Source organism: Pleurodeles waltl, chromosome 4_2 (genome assembly GCF_031143425.1).
Source record: "Pleurodeles waltl isolate 20211129_DDA chromosome 4_2, aPleWal1.hap1.20221129, whole genome shotgun sequence".
In the NCBI taxonomy this organism is placed as follows: domain Eukaryota; kingdom Metazoa; phylum Chordata; class Amphibia; order Caudata; family Salamandridae; genus Pleurodeles; species Pleurodeles waltl.
This window is the reverse complement of record NC_090443.1, coordinates 1,019,480,797-1,019,504,899: the sequence shown is the minus strand read 5'-3', so window position 1 is coordinate 1,019,504,899 and position 24,103 is coordinate 1,019,480,797. Positions and strand designations below refer to the sequence as shown.

The 24,103-nt window shown below is 45.4% G+C and overlaps 1 protein-coding gene across 2 annotated transcripts in view; it reads right to left on the bottom strand.

Annotated features, from left to right (window-relative positions):
- The window catches only part of LOC138293602 (serine-rich adhesin for platelets-like), a 620,895-nt gene that overhangs the window by 124,371 nt on the left and 472,421 nt on the right, over positions 1-24,103 (bottom strand). For both annotated transcript variants that reach the window (XM_069232871.1, XM_069232872.1), the window contains 2 exons: positions 13,032-13,145; positions 6,051-6,395 (listed from right to left, as the gene is read on the bottom strand). In XM_069232871.1, coding sequence (XP_069088972.1) covers positions 6,051-6,395; positions 13,032-13,145 — 459 coding nt within the window. The remainder of the gene's footprint in view (positions 1-6,050; positions 6,396-13,031; positions 13,146-24,103) is intronic.

Genomic DNA, 24,103 nt, shown 5'->3' with positions numbered 1-24,103 from the left:
GCAATGTTGTGTGATTTACAATATTAAGAGATGTTGCTTTGCTCTTTCATTGCATTGGGTTATTATTATTATTCTCATGCACGTAAAAAATGTTGGTACTGTCATCGGCACGTCGGCGAGGACTTCTTATTGCCTGTATGACGTCAGATGGCGTCGCGTGGGCTAGAGTGACGTCCTCGTCGACGTGCAGAGACTAGTAAGAAGATTTCCGTCAAATGCTGGCGCCATGGGAGTATTCATTAGGTGAGGAATCCACAGGTAGCTAATGTATCCACCAGAAAAGTCGTTACCGAAGGTAAGTAACTCGTTCTTTCATCTCACAGGCGTGGAGAGGAGAAAAGTAGAAAGAAGGAATGAGCTGGTTCTGACGCAAGCAAAGGCAAACATTCGCTGATTCCGATGAGGATGCCTGGGGCTGGTTGATTCAGCACTTTATACCTACTTCCCAGGATTGGGTTGCCACCATTTGACAGGGCAAGGCTTGCAGCAAGCAAAGTCCAGGTGCTGTAGCAGGATAAGTTGAAGTCATTTGTCTCCTTGAGACTTCAGAAAACAGGAGACCAGTCAACTAGCCTTTGAAGTCACTCTGGGTTCTGGATTGTATAGATGCAGGTCCAGTCCTTCTCACTCCCAGGCAAGAAGGCAGCAGGCAGCAGTTCAGCACAGCAAAGCAGGAGTCTAGCTGAGTAGCAGTTCAGCAGAGTGGCGGTTCTTGAAGAAGCCCAGCAGTCCTTCTTCTTGACAGAGTATACACATGTGCAGAAGTGAACTGAGCTGGTGGTGTCAGAGGTCCAGTACTTATACCCAGTTGTGCCTTTGAAGTGGGTGAGACTTCAAAGAAAGTTATTTGAAGGGCACAGAGGTCCTCTCTTCCTGCCCCGACTCTAGACTCACTACAGGGGTGTTTACAGCCCTCTGTGTGGGCACAGGACACTGCCTATACTGTGTGTGTCAGCCCTTCTCTCCCATCCTGCCCAGGGTTGTCCTTTAGGTTGTGGATGGCCCATCAGTCACACCTAAGATCCCTTTGTGTGTGGCTGTCTACAAGAAATGGACAGGCCCAACTGTCACCCCACCCCAGACGTGGATTGGAGACAGGCAGCGGGCACCAGATGTCTAAAGTAAGAACATGCAACCTTATTAAAAGTGTCATTTTCAGAACTGCAGTTTAAAATCTGACTTCACCAGAAGTTGTGATTTTTAAATTGTGAGTCCAGAGACACCAAACTTGATAAACTCATCTCTTCCAGATTGTGAATTATACTTATAAAACATAATTAGGTATTCCAAATGCTATCCTATGGGTGCGATATGCTTTGCTGTAGTGAAAAACAAATTTGGGAGTTTTCACTACCAGGACATGCAAAACTTAAAAGTAAATGCCCTGCCTTTTTCACTATTTTGCACCCTGCACTCTGTTCTGAAGTATTAGAAGGATAGAAAGAAGGCAGAATAAGGTCCTGAGTTACGTGAAAAGAGGAAGAGACCTTTGGAGGGAAAGAGGAATCTGGCTGCAGAACCACTTTATCTGGAAAGATCTTCAGAAAGGGCTTGTGACATAAAAGCACCCCTGTTTCCCCCATCCTCTACCCTCAGGAAATGGCCACCATAGAAAAAAGCTTTTCAAGGTGAGAAATGTTAAAGAAACTGAAGAAAGAGGCTCAAAAGGAGCTTCTTGGAGGAAGAACAAAACCAGAGGAAGGTCCCAAGGGTGAACAGGAGCATAGACCACTGACCTCAGCAAATGGAAATGTTGCTCAACCGTGAATTAACCTTGAAAAAACAACAGACAGGAGGTGTTTGGCAAAACAGGCACAGTTCATTTAATTAAACATTTTGGCTGGGAGAACAGTTACAGAACCGGTGTCTGAGGACTGTCTCAAGGTACAGTTGATTTGCAGTGTTTTATACATTTCTCTGGGTACCATAAACAATTACAACATTCCTTGTTGAGTAATGAATGCAAGCAGTTGTCTTGGAGTCATAAATAAGGTTCTGATGCAGGTAGACCTCGATCTTGCATGGACACAATGTGGACCAGTGGCTAGGTGTCCAGATGTCCAGTCTGAGGGGCATGTGATCCTTGTGTTTTGCTGTACATGCTGTACTCTGATGCCATCTGACTTTATGGTGTGTTGGGACTGTGTGCACCCCTCTGGCCAAGTCAGTTTTATTACAGGGAGGGCAGAAACCTCTAGGGCACCAGGGATCTTTTTTCTTTTTTTCTTCTATTTGTTTTGTTTTTTGTTTTTTATTTTTTTTAGGTGGGGAGCGACCCCTTAGGCAAGGGTCGCTCCCCTAGGGGGCAAATTATATTTAGGCCATTTCTGCCCCCCTTGGGGCTAGATTGGCCTATTTTGATGGGGCCAATCTGCCCCCAAGGGGGGCAGAAACCACTAGACACCAGGGAGTTTTTTTTGTTTTCGTAAATTTCACGCAAGGGGAGCGGGTATTTTTTTTGTTTTTTTTTGTTTTACAGATGGGGAGTGACCCCTTGGACAAGGGTCGCTCCCCTGGAGGGGAAAATTGTATTTAGGCCATTCAGATCAGCCGTTTTTTGCTACGCCAATGGGGGCAGAAACCACTAGGCGCCGGGGATTTGTTTTTTGGCGCCGATGTCATGCAGGGGGAGCGACCCCGTAGGCAAGGGTCACTCCCGGGGGGTGGGGGGGTTTGGGGGGGGCAAATTTATTTTAGGCCATTTCTACCCCCCCTGGCGCCTCTAGGCGCCAGGGCAATTTATATTTTGTGTTTTTTTTTTTTTTTGTATGTTTTTTAGAGATGGGGAGCGACCCATTAGGCAAGGGTCGCTCCCCTGGGGGGCAAATTGTATTTAGACCATTTCTGCCAACCTTGGGGGCAGATTGGCAGATTTTAGGTAAATCTTTAGGCACCGGGGATTTCTTTTTTGGTGCCAATGTCACGCAGGGGGAGCAACCCATTAGGCAAGGGTCGCTCCCCTGGGGGGCAAATTGTATTTAGACCATTTCTGCCCCCCTTGGGGGCAGATTGGCTGATTTTAGGTCAATCTGCCCCCAAGGGGGCATAAACCACTAGGCACCGGGGATTTGTTTTTTGGCGCCAATGTCACGCAGGGGGAGTGACCCCATAGGCAAGGGTCGCTCCCGGGGGGCTAATTGATTTTAGGCCATTTCTGCCCCTCGTGGGGTCGGCTGAGCTCGGGGCCAAAATTCACAGGTAGGCACTTTGCAAAAAACCCCTCTGTTTTCTGTGAAAAAATGTGTTGTGTCCACGTTGTGTTTTGGGCCATTTCCTTTTGTGGGCGCTAGGCCTACCCACAGAAGTGAGGTACCATTTTATCGAGAGTCTTAGGGGAACGCTGGGTGGAAGGAAATTTGTGGCTCCTCTCAGATTCCAGAACTTTCTGTCACCGAAATGAGAGGAAAAAGTGTTTTTTTGGCCAAATTTTGATGTTTGCAAAGGATTCTGGGTAACAGAACCTGGTCAGAGCCCCGCAAGTCACCCCATCTTGGATTCCCCTGGGTCTCTAGTTTTCAGAAATGCATAGGTTTGGTAGGTTTCCCTAGGTGCCAGCTGAGCTAGAGGCCAAAATCTACAGGTAGGCACTTTGCAAAAAACACCTCTGTTTTCTTTAAAACAATGTGATGTGTCCACGTTGCGTTTTGGGGCATTTCCTGTTGCGGGCGCTAGGCCTACCCACACAAGTGAGGTATCATTTTTATCGGGAGACTTGGGGGAACGCTGGCTGGAATGAAATTTGTGGCTCCTCTCAGATTCCAGAACTTTCTGTCACCGAAATTAGAGGAAAATGTGTTTTTTTGGCCAAATTTTGATGTTTGCAAAGGATTCTGGGTAACAGAACCTGGTCAGAGCCCCGCAAGTCACCCCATCTTCGATTCCCCTAGGTCTCTAGTTTTAAAAAATGCACAGGTTTGGTAGGTTTCCCTAGGTGCCGGCTGAGCTAGAGGCCAAAATCTACAGGTAGGCACTTTGCAAAAAACACTTCTGTTTTCTTTCAAAAAATGTGATGTGTCCACGTTGCGTTTTGGGGCATTTCCTGTTGCGGGCGCTAGGCCTACCCACACAAGTGAGGTATCATTTTAACAGGAGACTTGGGGGAACGCTGGGTGGAAGGAAATTTGTGGCTCCTCTCTGGTTCCAGAACTTTCTGTCACCAAAATGTGAGGAAAATGTGTTTTTTTAGCCACATTTTGAGGTTTGCAAAGGATTCTGGGTAACAGAACCTGGTCAGAGCCCCACAAGTCACCCCATCTTGGATTCCCCTAGGTCTCTAGTTTTCAAAAATGCATAGGTTTGCTAGGTTTCCCTAGGTGCCGGCTGAGCTAGAGGCGAAAATCTACAGGTAGGCACTTTGCAAAAAACACCTCTGTTTTCTTTAAAAAATTGTGATGTGTCCACGTTGCGTTTTGGGGCATTTCCTGTCGCGGGCGCTAGGCCTACCCACACAAGTGAGGTATCATTTTTATCGGGAGACTTGGGGGAACGCTGGCTGGAAGGAAATTTGTGGCTCCTCTCTGATTCCAGAACTTTCTGCCACCGAAATTTGTGAGGAAAATGTGTTTTTTTAGCCACATTTTGAGGTTTGCAAAGGATTCTGGGTAACAGAACATGGTCAGAGCCCCACAAGTCACCCCATCTTGGATTCCCCTAGGTCTCTAGTTTTCAAAAATGCACAGGTTTGTAGGTTTCCCTAGGTGCCGGCTGAGCTAGAGGCCAAAATCTACAGGTAGGCACTTTGCAAAAAACACCTCTGTTTTCTTTAAAAAAATGTGATGTGTGCACGTTGCGTTTTGGGGCGTTTCCTGTCGCGGGTGCTAGGCCTACACCCACACAAGTGAGGTATCATTTTTATTGGGGGACTTGGGGGAACATAGATTAGCAAAACAAGTGTTATTGCCTCTTGTCTTTCTCTTCATTTTTTCCTTCCAAATATAAGAGAGTGTGTAAAAAAGACATCTATTTGAGAAATGCCCTGTAATTCACATGCTAGTATTGTCACCCCGGAATTCAGAGATGTGCAAATAACCACTGCTCCTCAACACCTTATCTTGTGCCCATTTTGGAAATACAAAGGTTTTCTTGATAGCTATTTTTTAATCTTTATATTTCAGCAAATTAATTGCTGTATACCCGGTATAGAATGAAAATGCACTGCAGGGTGCAGCTCATTTATTGACTCTGGGTACCTTGGGTTCTTGATGAACCTACAAGCCCTTATATATCCCCGCAACCGGAGGAGTCCAGCAGACGTAACGGTATATTGCTTTCGAAAATCTGACATTGCAGGAAAAAGTTACAGAGTAAAACGTAGAGAAAAATTGCTGTTTTTTTACCTCAATTTCAATATTTTTCTTTTTTAGTTGTTATTTTCTGTAGGAAACTCTTGTAGGATCTACACAAATGACCCCTTGCTGAATTCAGAATTATGTCTACTTTTCAGAAATGTTTAGGTTCCAGCATTGGTTTCACGCTCATTTCTGTCACTGACTGGAAGAAGGCTGAAAGCATAAAACATTGTAAAAATGGGGTATGTCCCAGTAAAATGTCAAATTTGTGTTGAAAAATTCTGATTCAAGTCTGCCTGTTCCTGAAAGCTCGGAAGCTGGTGATTTTAGCACTGCAAACCCTTTGCTGATGCCATTTTCAGGGAAAAAAACAAAAGCTTTCTTCTGCAGCCACTTTTTCCCATTTTTTTAAAAAAAACAATATTTTCACTGTATTTTGCCTAATTTCTTGGCCTCCTTCAGGGGAACCCACAAAGTCTGGGTACCTCTAGAATCCCTAGGATGTTGGAAAAAAAGGACACACATTTGGCTTGGCTAGTGTATGTGGACAAAAAGTTATGAGGGCCTAAGCGCAAACTGCCCCAAATAGGCAAAAAAAGGCCTGGCACAGGAGGGGGAAAAGGCCTGGCAGCCAAGGGGTTAAAATTGTTTGTCAAGAGACATACAATATAAATATAATTATAAATAAACTAGCAACCAGCAGAAAAACAATAAGATTTCAATTAAAGCATCCATTCCAGCCAACTGGAAGAGTGAACATACCGGCACATTGCGGCTCGCAGCGTGTTCTGTTCCCGCCTCTGTCTTCTGGGCTTTTTCTGGACCAATTGAATCCTTTGCAGGAAATCCACCCTTTACTTTTGGAAAAGAGTGCGAGGAATCATTTGTGACTATTATTTTATAGGGCACTTCCTTTAGATGACGTACATAAGATGTGTGTTCAAAGTCACCACTGCCTTCTGTCGGACGAAGATAAAATGTATTCTGCAGAACGTCTTGCTTGAACCGTCCATCATCTGTCAGATGAGTTTCTCTTGTCTCCTTCCCCGTGCCAGGTTGAAGAGCCCGTGATACAGGCACCTCTGGTGATCTTTCCAGCTTCACCTTCTGTAATGAGAGACAGTAAACCATGAGTACAGATGAGCATGTGATGTTGTGTGTATGGTCATAGGGTTCCAGTGAAAATCTGGTTAAACACTCCCTGCAAAGGAGGGGGGGGAGAGAGAGAGAGAGAGAGAGAGAGAGAGAGAGAGAGAGAGAAAGAGAGAAAAGACTTTGCATTTGTCCATAAAATGTGTTTCTCTTGAGGAGGGGTCTTCAAACTGAGGGGGCGGGCCCCCCTAGAGGGGCCTTAAATGATCCCGGGTGGCACCAGGCTCTGGTCAAGAGAAGCATGAAGCTGATAACAAGGCTTTGTGTGAAACTAAAAAAAGAGCAGCAATAAACCGCTCTGTAATGGGCCATCACTAATATGTTTTGTCATTTAAATCCAAGCTGGGAGCACGTGTCAAAAGGGAAGGGACTCCAAATGCTCTTCAAAACTGTCACCCCCGCTTCTAATAATCAAACTGTGAAAACTTTTACACGTTAGTAAGGCCTGCTTGACCAGAATAGTATGTTTGGCATCATGTATTTGATTGCATTTTTAAAACAGTAACAGAACTTAACTGGAATGTTTAAATAAGTTTAGACATATTTAAACATTGCCAATTTAATAGAATGTTTGAGAAAAATTTGGAGGGGTACCCGATTTTTTTTTTTCCACTGGGGGGGACGCGGCATTAAAAAGTTTGAAGAGAGAGAGGTCAAGAACTAATAGTACAAAGAGGTGTCAAACCTGAATATCGCCACCGAATATTGACGGGATATAAATTCAAGGAAAGAAATCTGACAAATAATATCAGCAGGTAACCAAGTCTCGGTTTTCTACACACTAACTCCACAAACATGTACCTTTGAGTTGTAGATAGCTTCAAAGGACGTAAATGTGGACGTAGGAATATTAAATCTATAACTCCTTATATGCACTTATCTTTCAATATTTTGTCCCTCAATATTCATGTATCTCGATATTGCTTGTATTGATATTCAGCAGTACAATCAAACAAAGAGAGTCAAAACTGTAATAATGTGCTAATTGTTGCGAGTGGAAATGTGCGCTGGTGAACAAGAACTATAATTTGTCAGCACATCACAGACAAAACATTCAGTAATCTGCTAGGCAGGGGTTTCTTAATCTCACCGTGGGCTGGCCGAGGTCTGCGACCACCTGTGAGATGAGGAGAAGAATCAGGAGAAACAAGAGTGTGCAAGGGTGTTTGCATTGGTGCAAGGCAGCTTAAAGTCTACCAAACAGGGAGAAAGAGGGAAACAGTACCATATTTTAGTAGACACAGCACAGGTCTGCTCTCCTTTGATGCACCACTGTGCAACAGCATTCGTTGCTTTATTTCGTACGTTTGCCCCTAGAGAGGTTCTAGCTTAGAGCTTTGGCATTGACATGAGAGAGAGTTAGGACCATGTTTCCATAGGAAAAGTGTTTTTTGGTCTTGCCTATATCTTTGGTGCCGTTTGACGGATCTTCACGAAATTCTACCAAAAAAGTGTGCCAGTGATTCTTGTTGTACTTGGAAAGATTCGGGGTGATCCGTCAAGCTAAGGGCCGAGAAAAAGGGAGGATTAAAAAAATGTGTTTCTCATGTTAATTCCCATAGGAGTTTTGAAGACGACTACAGCCTGAACCGCTGGCCGGAATTACACCAAATTTGGCAGAAAGCTAGATTTTGTTTTGCAGATTGTGCTTTTTGTTATTTGGTGTAAATCCATTCAGTAGTTTTTGAGATATTAAAGGAGAAATACATTTGTATATCTAGGGCCATGGATCCGTTGTGATGTTTTTGCGGCGATTGCAGCATATTCATGAATGCTTGCGCCAACAAGAATGCTGTGATTGGCTGGCTGCACCCTGACAGGAAAAGCCGCCATTTTAGGTTACAGGACACGGTCCCCGGGGCTGAAAAATAAAATAAGTGGCATAAGGGGTCAGAGTGGAGGTACCCTTACCATAGGGGTGTGATATATGGGTCTTTGAGGGTCAAATTATGACCTTAAAATGATTTTTTTACAACATGCGATATTCGCGAATACCTTGCGCCGCTCAGCGCGGCCACCGTGTAACATTGCAACGAATTAGCGAATATCTGCAAAAATTATTTTTAAAAAATTCACAGACCAATACATAAACTAAATCATTCACTCATAGAAGCAATGAGGCACTCATTCACTCACTCACATACCCACTCAGAGTCATACACCCACTTTCAGACCCACTTAGACACTCACGCACCCACTCACAGACCCACTCACAGACCCACTCAGACCATCACACATCCACTCAGACCCTCATCCACCCACTCACAGACCCACTCAGAAGCTCACGCACCCATTCACAGACTCACGTATACTCTCACGTACTCACTCAGAGACCCATTCAGACCCTCACAAACCCACTCACAGACCCACTCAAACCCTCACGCATCCACTCTCACACCCAGACAGACACTCTTACACCCAGATGCACCTTCTCACAACTATTCTCACACCCAGGGAGACAGACCCTTCTGCCATGTGTGGTGCAGGGTTGGGTGGTTATGGAGGTTGGCTGCAGGGCCTGGCCACAGACCAGGCCCTGTGGCCAACCCCCACTGCACACAGACGAAGGCTGTACTCGGCGGTGGTTGGATTAATGTATAGTAATTAAAATTACTTTACGTTAAAAAAAAACATACAAATTCACTGAAAAAAACAAAGGTTTTCACGCACAAAACCATAAAAATTCAGTTTCATTGATATTTTCATTGACATTATAAAAGTTGTCATGAGTGCTGTAATATCTGCAGTAATTAGCAGTGCATGGGGAGGGCGCGAGTTATAGTTACCTTAAGGCGCCAGTTATGTTTAGACGAAATAACTGTAACTATAACTGCTGAATTTCTATGGTTTGTGCGAGTAAATTCAGAACCATAACATCCCAGTAAGCTTTGTTTTTTTCAGTTAATTTCTATGGCTTTTTTAGTTCTATATCCTAACTGTAACGTCCCTGTAACCCCTGCTTTTTTTCAGAGAATTTCTATATTTTATATAACGTAAAGTAATTTTATTTACTATACGTTAATCCAACCACTGCTGCACATGGCCAAAGCGGGGGTTGGCTGGAGGGCCAACCCCCTATAACCACCTAACCCCATGCAAAGCAAGGCCTTTGGCCGTGCGCAGCGGGGGTTGGGTGTAGGGCTTGTCTCTGGGTGTGAGCATAGGTGTGGAAGGGTGTCTCTGGGTGTGACAGTGTCTTAATGTGAGAGTGGGTTTGAGGGGGTCTATCTGGGTGTGAGAGTTGGTGTGAGAGTGTCTGGGTGTGAGAGTAGGTGTGAGAGGGAGTCCCTGGGTGTGACAGCGTCCCTGAGTGGGTGTGTGAGGGTTTGCGTGGGTCTGTGAGAGTCTGAGTGGGTCTGTGAGTGTTGTGCGTGAGTCCGAGTGAGTCTGTGAGTGGGTACATGAGTGTCTGCGTGGGTCTGTGAGTGGGTATGTGAGTGTTTGCGTGGGTCTGTGAGTTGGTGTGTGAGTCTGAGTGAGTCTGTGAGTGGGTCTGTGAGTGGGTGTGTGAGTGTCTGTGTGGGTGTGTCAATACCTGTGTGAGTGACTCTGCCACAAAGGGATCTCACCAGCCCTTTCATGCAACACAAACCACAGCTTTGCACCACCCAAGTGCAGTTCTTTCTGCCTCCTTGGGTAAATGACCAGTATGTATGCTGGAGACATTTCTTCCTGGTCCATTAGGCAGCTGTAGTGTAGAATACACACTGGACATTTACACAACGAGGTAACACTTCCTACTAACCAGTGGAAAGTACTCCAGTTGGATAGACATTTTGTGCAACACTATGGAATCTTGTTGGATAAACGGGCAGGTGAGCTTCCATTCTGGTCATAATGCTCATTTCAAAGAAATTCAAACCTCAACAGGAAACACTTACAAATATCAATATGGCAGGTGCCCCAGTTGACGCTCCACATCTGGAAAGCACATTTGATCCTAACTCCTGGGCTTGGCGAAGGCAAAGCAAGTATATTTACTCAGCGATTCCATATTAATAAACAATCTGAAATCGTTTGTGGAGGTGAATGCATCTTTGATCTATTGGAGCAAAATCTGTATGTGACTTTAACAAGTGAGTTCTTTCTTGTCCTTTTCAGGGGGGCGGCACGGCCCCCATTCCTGGCTGAATTTGGCCCGGGTACACATCCTCTGAGGCCCATCTCTATTCAATGTTTGACAGCTCTCACTTGCTGGGTGCAGCGTTGTGTTTGCTCTGACCTGGCGGCCATTCTCCATCCTTAAACAGCCCTGGGGAAATGGACCCCCTTCATTATTTCAATTGAGCCCCAGGGAGCTGGAGGTCCTTGAGGCTGCAGAGTGGGGGGGCTTCACGGACCCCACCCCACACATATAATAGATTGCTAGCCCCAGAGAGGTGCCTGGTGGAGTGGGGCGGTGGGGGTCCCCAGGACCCCATTCCTACTATAATTAAACGTTTTTGCCACAGGGATGTGGTGATCCCCAGGGCACGGTGGCTATGCGGCCCTGCATACAATTGATTGTTGGCTCCCAGAGAGGTGGTGGTCCCCAGAGCCTGTGGGGGCCCGTAGTACACCCCTACTACAATTAAACATTTTGCCCCAAGATACGTGGTCCCCCAGGGGCGCCATGTGGCCACCGTATACTATTTCATTTAAGCCCCGAGGAGGTGTCAGTCCCCAGGGCATAAATAAGCCCTAGGAGGAGGGCCCGTGCACCCCACTCCTATATTTTTTGTATGCCTCTTGGGACCTGGCTCACCCAGGGGCTTCACTAAAAGAAGCTTGGGAGACCGTGTTGTTTTTTTTTTTTTAAATGTTGCCACGAATTCATGACCTTGTCACAAATTCACTGCTAAAATTTAAAATAAAAGTACTTTTTTGCCCTTGAGCGGGGTCCCCTCTGGGACCTTAGCACTGGAGCAAAGGGGTTAGGGTATCCCTATCCTGGTTCCTTTTCTTTCTTAAAATCTTTTTTTCTGGGACTCGGCTGAAACCAGGGCGCAGGATGGCTGCCAACACTTCCTGGTTGAAGTGTTGGCAGCCAATCAGATCTCTGCACAAGATTGGGAGGATTTGCGAAGGCTTTGTGCCTCTAGATATAAAAATGTAGTTTTCCTTTAATTTCTCTTAAACTACTGGAGGGATTTACACCAAATAACAAAAAGCGTAATCTGCGTACCAAAAGCTACCTTTCTGTCAAATGTGGTATAATTCCGTCCAGTAGTTCGGGCTGTAGTCGTGTTCAAAGATCCAATGGGAATTAACATGGAAATGCACTTTTTTTGACCCCCCCCCCATTTGTTTCGGCCCCCCCGCTTGACGGATCACACCGAAACTCCCTGTGCACAACAAGAATCACTGGCACACTTTTTGGGAAAATTTAGTGAAGAGTCGTCAAACAGTGTCCAAGATATAGGCAAGTTAAAAAATGCTTTTTCAATTGAAACATGGTCCTAACTATGACTTCCTACTGGCGACCGCAACTAGGTATTAGAGAGAGAGAGTTGATGAGGAATGGGAGTTTGAACAGCCCTGTGAAAAACCTGGTGTTGGAACATTAAGGCCCATATTTATACTTTTTGACGCACAACTGCGCCAATGCAGTTGTGCGTCAAAAGTTTTACTGCCGGCTAACGGCATTCCAACGCGCCATGCGGGCGCCTTATTTATGGAATGACGTTAGCCGGCGCTGCGGACTGGTGTGCATAAAAAAAATTTACTCACACCAGGCAGCGCCGGCGTATGGGAAAATGGGGGTTGTGCGTCAAAAAATGGGGCAAGTCAGGTCTGAGGCAAAATTCAGGCCTCAAACCGGATTTGCGCCATTTTGTTTGACGCCCAACCTCCATTGACATGACTCCTGTCTTATGTCCCCTGGGCATGGTCATTGGGCATAGTGGCATGTAGGGGGGCCCAAATCAGGCCCCCCTATGCCACAAAAAAAATCGGAAAAAAATACTTACCCGAACTTACCTTTACTTCCCTGGGATGGGTCCCTCCATCCTTGGGTGTCCTCCTGGGGTGGGCAAGGGTGGCAGGGGGTGTCCCTGGGGGCAGGGGAGGGCACCTCTGGGCTCCTTCCGAGCCCACAGGTCCCTTAACGCCTGCCCTGACCCAGGCGTTAAAAAACGGCGCCCATCAGGCTGTGCGGCATTTTTTAAGGCCCACCCCCTCCTGTGCGTCAAAATGACGTCAGAGTATAAATATGGGGCACAGGCCTTAAAGTAATTTTTTGGAAGGGAACGCCTACCTTGCATATAATTAACGCAAGGCTTTTTCCCCGTTCCAAAAAATGACGCACATGGTGGAATTTTGACGCCCGCGGGGTCGGACGTCAAAGTATAAATATGGGGCAGGGTTTGCGCCGATTGTGCGTGAAAATGTTTAACGCACATTCGGCGCAAACAGAGTATAAATATGCCCCTAAATCTGAAGATTTGTGACGACAACTACAGTGTATTTTGCTTTTTGCAACAGCGACCACAATAGCTTTTTTTCCAAACAATTATGTGTATATTCAAGCGGACCAGAGGTCAGTATTTCTCTATGTGTTTTCTTATTAATACATGAAAAATGGTACGAGTCTTCCTGCAGCCAAATGCTCACCACTCGCTTTGTCACTGGTTGATCTTCAGATTGTGATGTTGGCAAACTAGAGTTTTCTACCTGGCTTCCATCACCTGAGGCATCAGCAGTCTGGTCTGAGTTTTTCCTTGATCTCTGTGCAGAAAAATAATTCTTGAGATTTTGAAAGATACAGAACCCAACATCTAGCACTATTCACAATCAGGCAAGTTACTGATGGATTGAGTCTCTATGCTTAGTATTTATAGTTACAATGTGAGTCAGCTGAAGCTGGGTTAGGAAAAGGAATACTATCTGAGTCTAAAGTGGTTGTAGTTAATTTAGGATCTGCTCTCCATTTTGCGTGACATTCATCACTAGGGCAGGACACTGTAGAAAGTGTGTTTACTCTTTAATTACTCTCAGGGGTGTGGAATTTAATAAAATATCTACTTGTCCATGGGACAGGTTGCTTCTTAAATCTACTTGTCCTGTAAAAAAATCTACTTGTCCCTTTGGTGCCATGTAGTGCGGCGACAAATTATGGCAGCAAACTCATTATGTGAGAGCTCTGATAATAGCCTCTCTGATTATGCCGGGGCTACTACTATATTAGGGCTTGAATACTTGCAATTTCAATCCCTACTATAGCAATGCCTTTATTTTGCCACCTTTCCGCAGATCTACATACTGGGGCTGGTGAAAGCAGTAAGCAATAGTTCCAGGGCTGGAATGCAATTGAGTCTGCAAACCTACTAACTTGCATGTTTTAAGGATTTTCACCAGCTCTTCTCTAATTGTTTTCCCATAATGAGAACGGTTGGAAATTTACTTCTGACAATGGCAGAAGTAAAAGTTCTTCCAGGGTTGGGAAAAAAGTGGTTAGAGGGAAAGTGAACTTGTAAAACACTCAATAGATTTTCACATGAGCAAGTATGCACATGCATATTTGCTCGTGCTAAAATACAGGTCACAAATATTTTGTAGGAGTACGATTTCCTGATCTACTTCTGTAAGTTCTTGTGAATTCATGAAAGCCACTAATTCAAAGACATATACCATGGGTGCACTTTTGTGACTTTCTTAAAAAATTGGGTCCCTAATTAGGTCTGACATTAACAAAGACATTTTGTTTTTATTAAACTTCTATTTCTCTCTCTATCTATCGGCTGGCTTTACTGTGAGTGATCGCATTCTGCTCTTCCACAAGGAGCATATTGGCACAAAAAGTAGTTTTGTTCAGTGCCAGGAACTACTGTAGCAATTAGTGGCATAACGAAACTGGAAGTGCCCTCCCCGCAAAGAACATACAGGGACCCCTTCCTCCAGACTCCCTCAATTCAGGTGCTATGCTGAGTGGGCCCCCTGGAGGGGGCTGCAGGGCCTTTGTTATGCCACTGGTGGCAATGTGTGCTTTTTGAGACCAAAAAACTGTTTTTTGCTTTTTGCCAATGTTTGTTACAATGGTTAGGGCCTGGTAGCTCCCACAACAAAAAATGTTTACAAAAGTCATGTCAAAACAAGACACGCATTGACAAAACCAAAAGACTCACAAAAAATGTTGGATCGGTTGGCTTTGCCAGTGCTTGTTTATTTTCATGCTTCCCATAATCTTGTTGAAAATGGTTACACTGATTTTCCATTAGGAATATTTTTTGGAAATACTAGCATGCATCAACACATTTTACTAAATGATGCTTCAAAGAAATAGCACTTAAATTCTATAGTAGCAAAAAAAAATGTTCCAACTTGCATTTTTTTCTGAACATTTTATTTTGAAAGCAAAGAATCATCACTCTTGCTTACAAGCTTCTGCAAACATTTGCATCTAATCAGAGAGCATTCTGGGAGCATTAAACTTCGGCTCATATTGTTAAACTTTTCAAATATGTATGTACACTTTTGTTTTTTTACTTGAACCTCTGTCAATAGTGCAGTGTAACCTTAGAAAGTTTATTTACAGTGCTCACCCTAATAATGAAGGCTTTTCATTTATGAACCATAAATACAAGTTCGAACAGCACTCACATATGAACACACATATTACCTCAACTGCAGACAGTTCCCTTCTCTGTAAACTGGCAGCCAAAGGGTTTGCTTGCAGAGAGTTGGGCCTACTTGTCCTAAGGACAAAATAAACACAGGCAATTCTGCTGGGAGAGATTTGAGCACAGTCCTTGGTCAGGGGTCTTGGCTAAGCCTGTTCCAACCCACTCCATAAGCCTGGCTCTAAAGAGAAATTAATTTGTGGAAATGCAAATATCCTGTGGCACCATTCACTTTCATGAGATCCTAAAGACCCACCAGATCCCACAAGCTACTCATATATGGTGACGATGCAAAGCATCTAGGGAAGAATGTCAGGAGTTCCTTTGAGGCTGTGATCCACTCCCAACAGTTCCCTGTCGAAAGACGTCAGAGACAATGTGAGCTTGCTATTGGGTGCAGCATTACTGGTTGAATGGAGACCCCTGGCCGGATGGTGCAGTGACCAGACTGTTTGACTTCATGCAAGGTTTTCAGATTCCATACAATGAACCACTCAAGGGTAGATGGTTAAAGAATTAAGGATCCTGGTGGGAGGACCACAGGGTGAGGGAGGTAAAACTAAAGAGGTGGCATGTGGCAGAAAGACAGGCCCGTTCGGAAAGCAGCTGCGGAAATACCGCATTGTATTGACTCTGGCGACAGTTCCTAAGAAAAAGTTGGACAACTTGTTTGATTCATCACCTTTTTTGGCCTGAAGAGACATCAGTAAATGACTTTATTGACATGCACAATGACATACACTAGCATTGGCACATCCACAGAAAGGTAAGGGAGCGGGACTGGGGAAAGCAGACAATAAATCATCAGTATCTAGATCGCCGGTCCAGCCAGGTGACTTTCAGCTCCTGTGGATTCAATTTCAAGGATTCCACTACATGGGCAGGTCCATGTCAAATGGGTGATAGTGGCTTGAGAATTTCATAACCTGTGCGAAGTGGGTTGAGAGACAGCTGTCCATGTCTGAGCAGGGGCTGCATTCCCTCAACACTTTGTGATGGTTGGCAGGGGCACTTAAAGGCTGATGAAGATGCTAAAACCGGTGGCGGAAACATGGAGTGTAACAGCAGAAGAAATTACAGAATGGACGCCTACTAGCTTGACTTTTCTAGGCACAGAGCTAGACTCTGTTTAGATGGTGTTATCACTCTTGGGAGGAAAAATTAACTGGCTTGAAATTATTGTTAAAGACACTGATAGGGAAGAAGAAATGTGAGTTGACGAAACTGCTAAAAGTGCTAGGACACTTAATTTTCGTTCGTGGAGTGCTGACCCTGGTTAGGGAATTTTTTCAGGCAACTGACAATTGCCATGAGAGGTGCAACAAAACCACTCGGCAGAATACGAAGGACAGACAGAATCAAACATGACTTGACAATGTGGATGCATTTTGTGTAACACTATACCAGATTGACATTATGACTGCAAACCAACCCTTGACATGGGCAGTTGAGATCTTTTCAGATGCATCTGGCGCTGGTGTATTCAGAGTGTACGGCGGTGGCAATGGTATGCTGAAAGGTGACCACAGGAGTGGAGGAAAAAGGCTTTACCATTGCCTTCCTGGAATTCTTCACATGGTGCTTGGTGTGCATTTGTGGGATCAGGTGCTCCGAAACTATAAAGTGACATTTGTGATTGATAACCAAGCGGTTAACAGGATGACAACAAATAATTAATATGTGTGCTTGGAGTTCAGTGACGTGTTTGGAAGGTAACATCTTGCTCCGAACCAGCCATATTGTGGAATTGGAAAAAGGGGTGGCTGACACTTTGGGGCTCATTCCAACCCTGGCGGTCTATGACCGCCAGGGTGGAGGGCAACGGAAGCACCGCCAACAGGCTTCAGTGCTTCAGTGCCCATTCTGACCGCGCGGTAAAGCCGCGGTCAGAAAAGGGGATCCGGCGGTTTCCCGCCGGATTTCCCCCGGGTGGGCTGAATCTCCATGGCGGCGCGGCTTGCAGCGCCGCCATGGAGATTCCGACCCCCTTCCTGCCATCCTGTTTCTGGCGGTTTTTACCGCCAGGAACAGGATGGCGGGAACGGGAGTCGTGGGGCCCCTGGGGGCCCCTGCACTGCCCATGCCACTGGCATGGGCAGTGCAGGGGCCCCTTAACAGGGCCCGATAAAGATTTTCACTGTCTGCATTGCAGGCAGTGAAAATCGCGACGGGTGCAACTGCACCCGTCGCACCCCTGCAACTCCGCCGGCTCCATTCGGAGCCGGCTTCCTTGTTGCAGGGCCGGCCGCCGAATTCTGAATTAGGGCCTTTGTCTCGTTCACAGTGGGTGAGGTTCTGTGGTTTAGACCGTGAAGCAGATGCAAGACACCTCACAGTTGCAGAGGATTTGTGAAAGATCGGGATATGAGAGTGATGTATCTGGAGGAATCTGTGTTGGTGAAATTGACAAGGACATACAGGATAGTCCATGGAAAAGGTTAGGGCAGTGAGGTTGAGGAAATTGGAAGATAAATATATTGAGAAGCCGAGTGAGGTTCAGATGCTCTTCCACCTGGAAGAGCATGCTGTTTGGGGCATTTTTTTATTTTTTTTAGGGCATTTAAAGTATTGGAACTGGTGGAAACAAGATGTGACCAAGGACTGAAGATGAGGCATGTCACTTGGAGTGCACAGGGGTTAGGCCTTTGTTTGGAGTGCAGTAAGACATCAGGAGAGTAGAGGGAATGCAGTATTGCTGAGAAGGTTGGCCGAGCAAGAGGTTTTCCGGGTTTACTGACTGAGTCGGTTTTTCAAGACACAAACGTGGGGCAAAGGTTTTGGACAAGCAGGTGGGGGAGAAGAGATGATGCCCAAAGCATGCAGGGATAATGAGTTGGATTCTCTGACACAGGAGAGGTACGGTGACTCAAGACTAATACTGCCGCTTGGAGATGAGTGCCAGTACTAGTGTCAGGTGAGATGGAGGAACGTTGTATGTCGGGATATGTGAGGCAGGGATATGTAGGGATTTGAGGCAGGCTTAACAGTGTGCTTTCATCTCACAGGCGTGGAGAGGAGAAAAGTAGAAAGAAGGAATGAGCTGGTTCTGACGCAAGCAAAGGCAAACATTCGCTGATTCCGATGAGGATGCCTGGGTCTGGTTGATTCAGCACTTTATACCTACTTCCCAGGATTGGGTTGCCACCATTTGACAGGGCAAGGCTTGCAGCAAGCAAAGTCCAGGTGCTGTAGCAGGATAAGTTGAAGTCATTTGTCTCCTTGAGACTTCAGAAAACAGGAGACCAGTCAACTAGCCTTTGGAGTCACTCTGGGTTCTGGATTGTATAGACGCAGGTCCAGTCCTTCTCACTCCCAGGCAAGAAGGCAGCAGGCAGCAGTTCAGCACAGCAAAGCAGGAGTCTAGCAGAGTAGCAGTTCAGCAGAGTGGCGGTTCTTGAAGAATCCCAGCAGTCCTTCTTCTTGACAGAGTATACACATGTGCAGAAGTGAACTGAGCTGGTGGTGTCAGAGGTCCAGTACTTATACCCAGTTGTGCCTTTGAAGTGGGTGAGACTTCAAAGAAAGTTATTTGAAGGGCACAGAGGTCCTCTCTTCCTGCCCCGACACTAGACTCACTACAGGGGGGTTTACAGCCCTTTGTGTGGGCACAGGACACTGCCTATACTGTGCGTGTCAGCCCCTCTCTCCCATCCTGCCCAGGGTTGTCCTTTAGGTTGAGGATGGCCCATCAGTCACACCTAAGATCCCTTTGTGTTTGGCTGTCTACAAGAAATGGACAGGCCCAACTGTCACCCCACCCCAGACGTGGATTGGAGACAGGCAGCGGGCACCAGATGTCTAAAGTAAGAACATGCAACCTTATTAAAATTGTCATTTTCAGAACTGCAGTTTAAAATCTGACTTCACCAGAAGTTGTGATTTTTAAATTGTGAGTCCAGAGACACCAAACTTGATAAACTCATCTCTTCTAGGTTGTGAATTACACTTATAAAACATAATTAGGTAATCTGAATGCTATCCTATGGGTGAGATATGCTTTGCTGTAGTGAAAAACAAATTTGGGAGTTTTTTACTACCAGGACATACAAAACTTAAAAGTAAATGCCCTGCCTTTTTCACTATTTTGCACCCTGCACTCTGGATTGTCCGGGGCCTATCTTAGGGGTGACGTACATACATGAAAGGGGAAGGTTTGGGCCTGGCAAAAGGGGTATTTTGCCAGGGCACCATGGCAATGTAAATATTCACACACTGGCTCTGCAATGACCTGAGGCATGGTTAAAGAGCTACTTAACTAGGTGTCACATTCAGTGCTGCAGGCACAAAAATAGCATTTAATTTACATGTCCTTGGCACATGTAGTGCACTTTACGAGGGACTTATGAGTACACTAACAATGCCAATTGAGGTTAAGCCAATGTTACCATGATTTAGGGGAGAGAGCACAAGCACTTTAGCACTGGTTAGCAGTGGTAAAATGCACAGAGTCTGAAAGACAGCAGAAACAAGGTCAGAAAAGTGGAGGAGGTAAGCAAAATGTTTGGGGGAAAACCACACTAAGGCTATCAGGTCTAACAATAACTGAGACAAAAATATGCAACGGAATGTGTTTTATTGAACCAGAAACAACAAGAGGAATTCATAATCCTTCTACTGCAGACAGCACATCAGACCCAAAAGACATTGAAACCAGATTCCCCATCCAAAGTTTATAATGAGAAACAAAGGTGTGAGGACTCAACCATGTTGCAACCGCACATATGTCCTTCAAAGAGAAGCCTTTAACAGAGGCCCAAGAGGAAGAGACCCATCTAGTAGAACTCCCCTGCAAGACCACAGGCAGACAGATACTTGTGTTCTGGTAAGCTAAGGAAATTACAGTTTTTAGCCACTTACTCAAGGTGGACACTGTAAGACTTAGACAAGCCAAAGAAATGAACAGAAAGTCCACCTTGTGGAGAGAAGCTTTCCAAAACGATAATCAGAGCCACTACCAAGTCCAAGGAATGCCAGAGAACTTTCTGTTCTGAAGTAGTAGAAGGATAGAAAGAAGGCAGAATAAGGTCCTGAGTTACGTGAATAGAGGAAGAGACCTTTGGAGGGAAAGGGGAATCTGACTGCAGAACCACTTTATCTGGAAAGATCTTCAGAAAGGGCTTCTGACATAAAAGCGCCCTTCTTTCCCTCATCCTCCGTCGTCAGGAAATGGCCACCATAGAAAAAAGCTTTTCAAGGTGAGAAATGTTAAAGAAACTGAAGAAAGAGGCTCAAAAGGAGCTTCTTGGAGGAAGAACAAAACCAGAGGAAGGTCCCAAGGGTGAACAGGAGCATAGACCACTGACCTCAGCAAATGGAAATGTTGCTCAACTGTGAATTAACCTTGAAAAAACAACAGACAGGAGGTGTTTGGCAAAACAGGCACAGTTCATTTAATTAAACATTTTGGCTGGGAGAACAGTTACAGAACCGGTGTCTGAGGACTGTCTCAAGGTACAGTTGATTTGCATTGTTTTATACATTTCTCTGGGTACCATAAACAATTACAACATTCCTTGTTGAGTAATGAATACAAGCAGTTGTCTTGGAGTCATAAATAAGGTTCTGATGCAGGTAGACCTCGATCTTGCATGGACACAATGTGGACCAATGGCTAGGTGTCCAGATGTCCAGTCTGAGGGGCATGTGATCCTTGTGTTTTGCTGTACATGCTGTGCTCTGATGCCATCTGACTTTATGGTGTGTTGGGACTGTGTGCACCCCTCTGGCCAAGTCAGTTTTATTACAGGGGGGGGGCAGAAACCTCTAGGGCACCAGGGATCTTTTTTCATTTTTTTTTTCATTTGTTTTGTTTTTTGTTTTTTTTAGGTGGGGAACGCCCCCTTAGGCAAGGGTCGCTCCCCTAGGGGGCAAATTATATTTAGGCCATTTCTGCCCCCCTTGGGGCTAGATTGGCCTATTTTGATGGGGCCAATCTGCCCCCAAGGGGGGCAGAAACCACTAGACACCAGGGATTTTTTTTTGTTTTCGTAAATTTCACGCAAGGGGAGCAGGGATTTTTTTGTTTTGTTTTTGTTTTACAGATGGGGAGCGACCCCTTGGACAAGGGTCGCTCCCCTGGAGGGGAAAATTGTATTTAGGCCATTCAGATCGGACGTTTTTTGGGGGCAGAAACCACTAGGCGCCGGGGATTTTATTTTTGGCGCAAATGTCATGCAGGGGGAGCGACCCCGTAGGCAAGGGTCACTCCCAGGGGGTGGGGGTGGGTTGGGGGGGCAAATTTATTTTAGGCCATTTCTGCCCCCCCTGGGGGGGGCAGAAACCTCTAGGCGCCAGGGCAATTTATTTTTTGCGTTTTTTTTTTTTTTTTTTTTTTTTTAGAGATGGGGAGCGACCCATTAGGCAAGGGTCGCTCCCCTGGGGGGAAAATTGTATTTAGACCATTTCTGCCCCCCCTTGGGGGCAGATTGGCCAATTTTAGGTCATTCTGCCGCTAAGGGGGCAGAAACCACAAAGCACCGGGGATTTGTTTTTTGGCGCCAATGTCACGCAGGGGGAGCGACCCCATAGGCAAGGGTCGCTCCCGGGGGGCAAATTTATTTTAGGCCATTTCTGACCTGCTCCCCCCTCCCCCCCCCTCCCCCGTGGGGCCGGCTGAGGTAGAGGCCAAAATCCACAGGTAGGCACTTTGCAAAAAACACCTCTGTTTTCTGTGAAAAAATTTGTTCTGTCCACGTTGTGTTTTGGGCCACTTCCTTTCGTGGGCACTAGGCCTACCCACAGAAGTGAGGTACCATTTTTATCGAGAGTCTTAGGGGAACGCTGGGTGGAAGGAAATTTGTGGCTCCTCTCAGATTCCAGAACTTTCTGTCACCGAAATGAGAGGAAAAAGTGTTTTTTTGGCCAAATTTTGATGTTTGCAAAGGATTCTGGGTAACAGAACCTGGTCAGAGCCCCGCAAGTCACCCCATCTTGGATTCCCCTGGGTCTCTAGTTTTCAGAAATGCATAGGTTTGGTAGGGTTCCCTAGGTGCCAGCTGAGCTAGAGGCCAAAATCTACAGGTAGGCACTTTGCAAAAAACACCTCTGTTTTCTTTAAATCAATGTGATGTGTCCACGTTGCGTTTTGGGGCATTTCCTGTCGCGGGCGCTAGGCCTACCCACACAAGTGAGGTATCATTTTTATCGGGAGACTTGGGGGAACGCTGGGTGGAAGGAAATTTGTGGCTCCTCTCTGATTCCAGAACTTTCTGTCACCAAAATGTGAGGAAAATGTGTTTTTTGTAGCCAGATTTTGATTTTTGCAAAGGATTCTGGGTAACAGAACCTGGTCAGAGCCCCACAAGTAACCCCATCTTGGATTCCCCTAGGTCTCTCGTTTTAAAAAATGCACAGGTTTGGTAGGTTTCCCTAGGTGCCGGCTGAGCTAGAGGCCAAAATCTACAGGTAGGCACTTTGCAAAAAACACCTCTGTTTTCTTTAAAAAAATGTGATGTGTCCACATTGCGTTTTGGGGCATTTCCTGTCGCGGGCGCTAGGCCTACCAACACAAGTGAGGTATCATTTTTATCGGGAGACTTGGGGGAACGCTGGGTGGAAGGAAATTTGTGGCTCCTCTCTGATTCCAGAACTTTCTGTCACCAAAATGTGAGGAAAATGTGTTTTTTTAGCCACATTTTGAGGTTTGCAAAGGATTCTGGGTAACAGAACCTGGTCAGAGCCCCACAAGTCACCCCATCTTGGATTCCCCTAGGTCTCTAGTTTTCAAAACTGCATAGGTTTGGTAGGTTTCCCTAGGTGCCGGCTGAGCTAGAGGCCAAAATCTACAGGTAGGCACTTTGCAAAAAACACCTGTTTTCTTTCAAAAAATGTGATGTGTGCACGTTGCGGCTTGGGGCATTTCCTGTTGCGGGCAGTAGGCCTACCCACACAAGTGAGGTATCATTTTTATCGGGAGACTTGGGGGAACGCTGGGTGGAAGGAAATTTGTGGCTCCTCTCTGATTCCAGAACTTTCTGTCACCAAAATGTGAGGAAAATGTGTCTTTTTAGCCAGATTTTGAGGTTTGCAAAGGATTCTGGGTAACAGAACCTGGTCAGAGCCCCACAAGTCACCCCATCTTGGATTCCCCTAGGTCTCTGGTTTTAAAAAATGCATAGGTTTGGTAGGTTTCCCTAAGTGCAGGCTGAGCTAGAGGCCAAAATCCACAGGTAGGCACTTTGCAAAAAACACCTCTGTTTTCTTTAAAAAAATTTGATGTGTGCATGTTGCGTTTTGGGGCATTTCCTGTCGCGGGTGCTAGGCCTACCCCCACACAAGTGAGGTATCATTTTTATCGGGAGACTTGGGGGAACCTAGATTAGCAAAACAAGTGTTATTGCCTCTTGTCTTTCTCTTCATTTTTTCCTTCCAAATATAAGAGAGTGTGTAAAAAAGACATCTATTTGAGAAATGCCCTGTAATTCACATGCTAGTATTGTCACCCCGGAATTCAGAGATGTGCAAATAACCACTGCTCCTCAACACCTTATCTTGTGCCCATTTTGGAAATACAAAGGTTTTCTTGATAGCTATTTTTGAATCTTTATATTTCAGCAAATTAATTGCTGGATACCTGGTATAGAATGAAAATGCACTGCAAGGTGCAGCTCATTTATTGGCTCTGGGTACCTTGGGTTCTTGATGAACCTACAAGCCCTTATATATCCCCGCAACCGGAGGAGTCCAGCAGACGTAACGGTATATTGCTTTCGAAAATCTGACATTGCAGGAAAACGTTATAGAGTAAAACGTAGAGAAAAATTGCTGTTTTTTTACCTCAATTTCAATATTTTTCTTTTTTAGTTGTTATTTTCTGTAGGAAACTCTTGTAGGATCTACACAAATGACCCCTTGCTGAATTCAGAATTATGTCTACTTTTCAGAAATGTTTAGGTTCCAGCATTGGTTTCACGCTCATTTCTGTCACTGACTGGAAGAAGGCTGAAAGCACAAAACATTGTAAAAATGGGGTATGTCCCAGTAAAATGCCAAATTTGTGTTGAAAAATTGGGTTTTCTGATTCAAGTCTGCCTGTTCCTGAAAGCTGGGAAGCTGGTGATTTTAGCA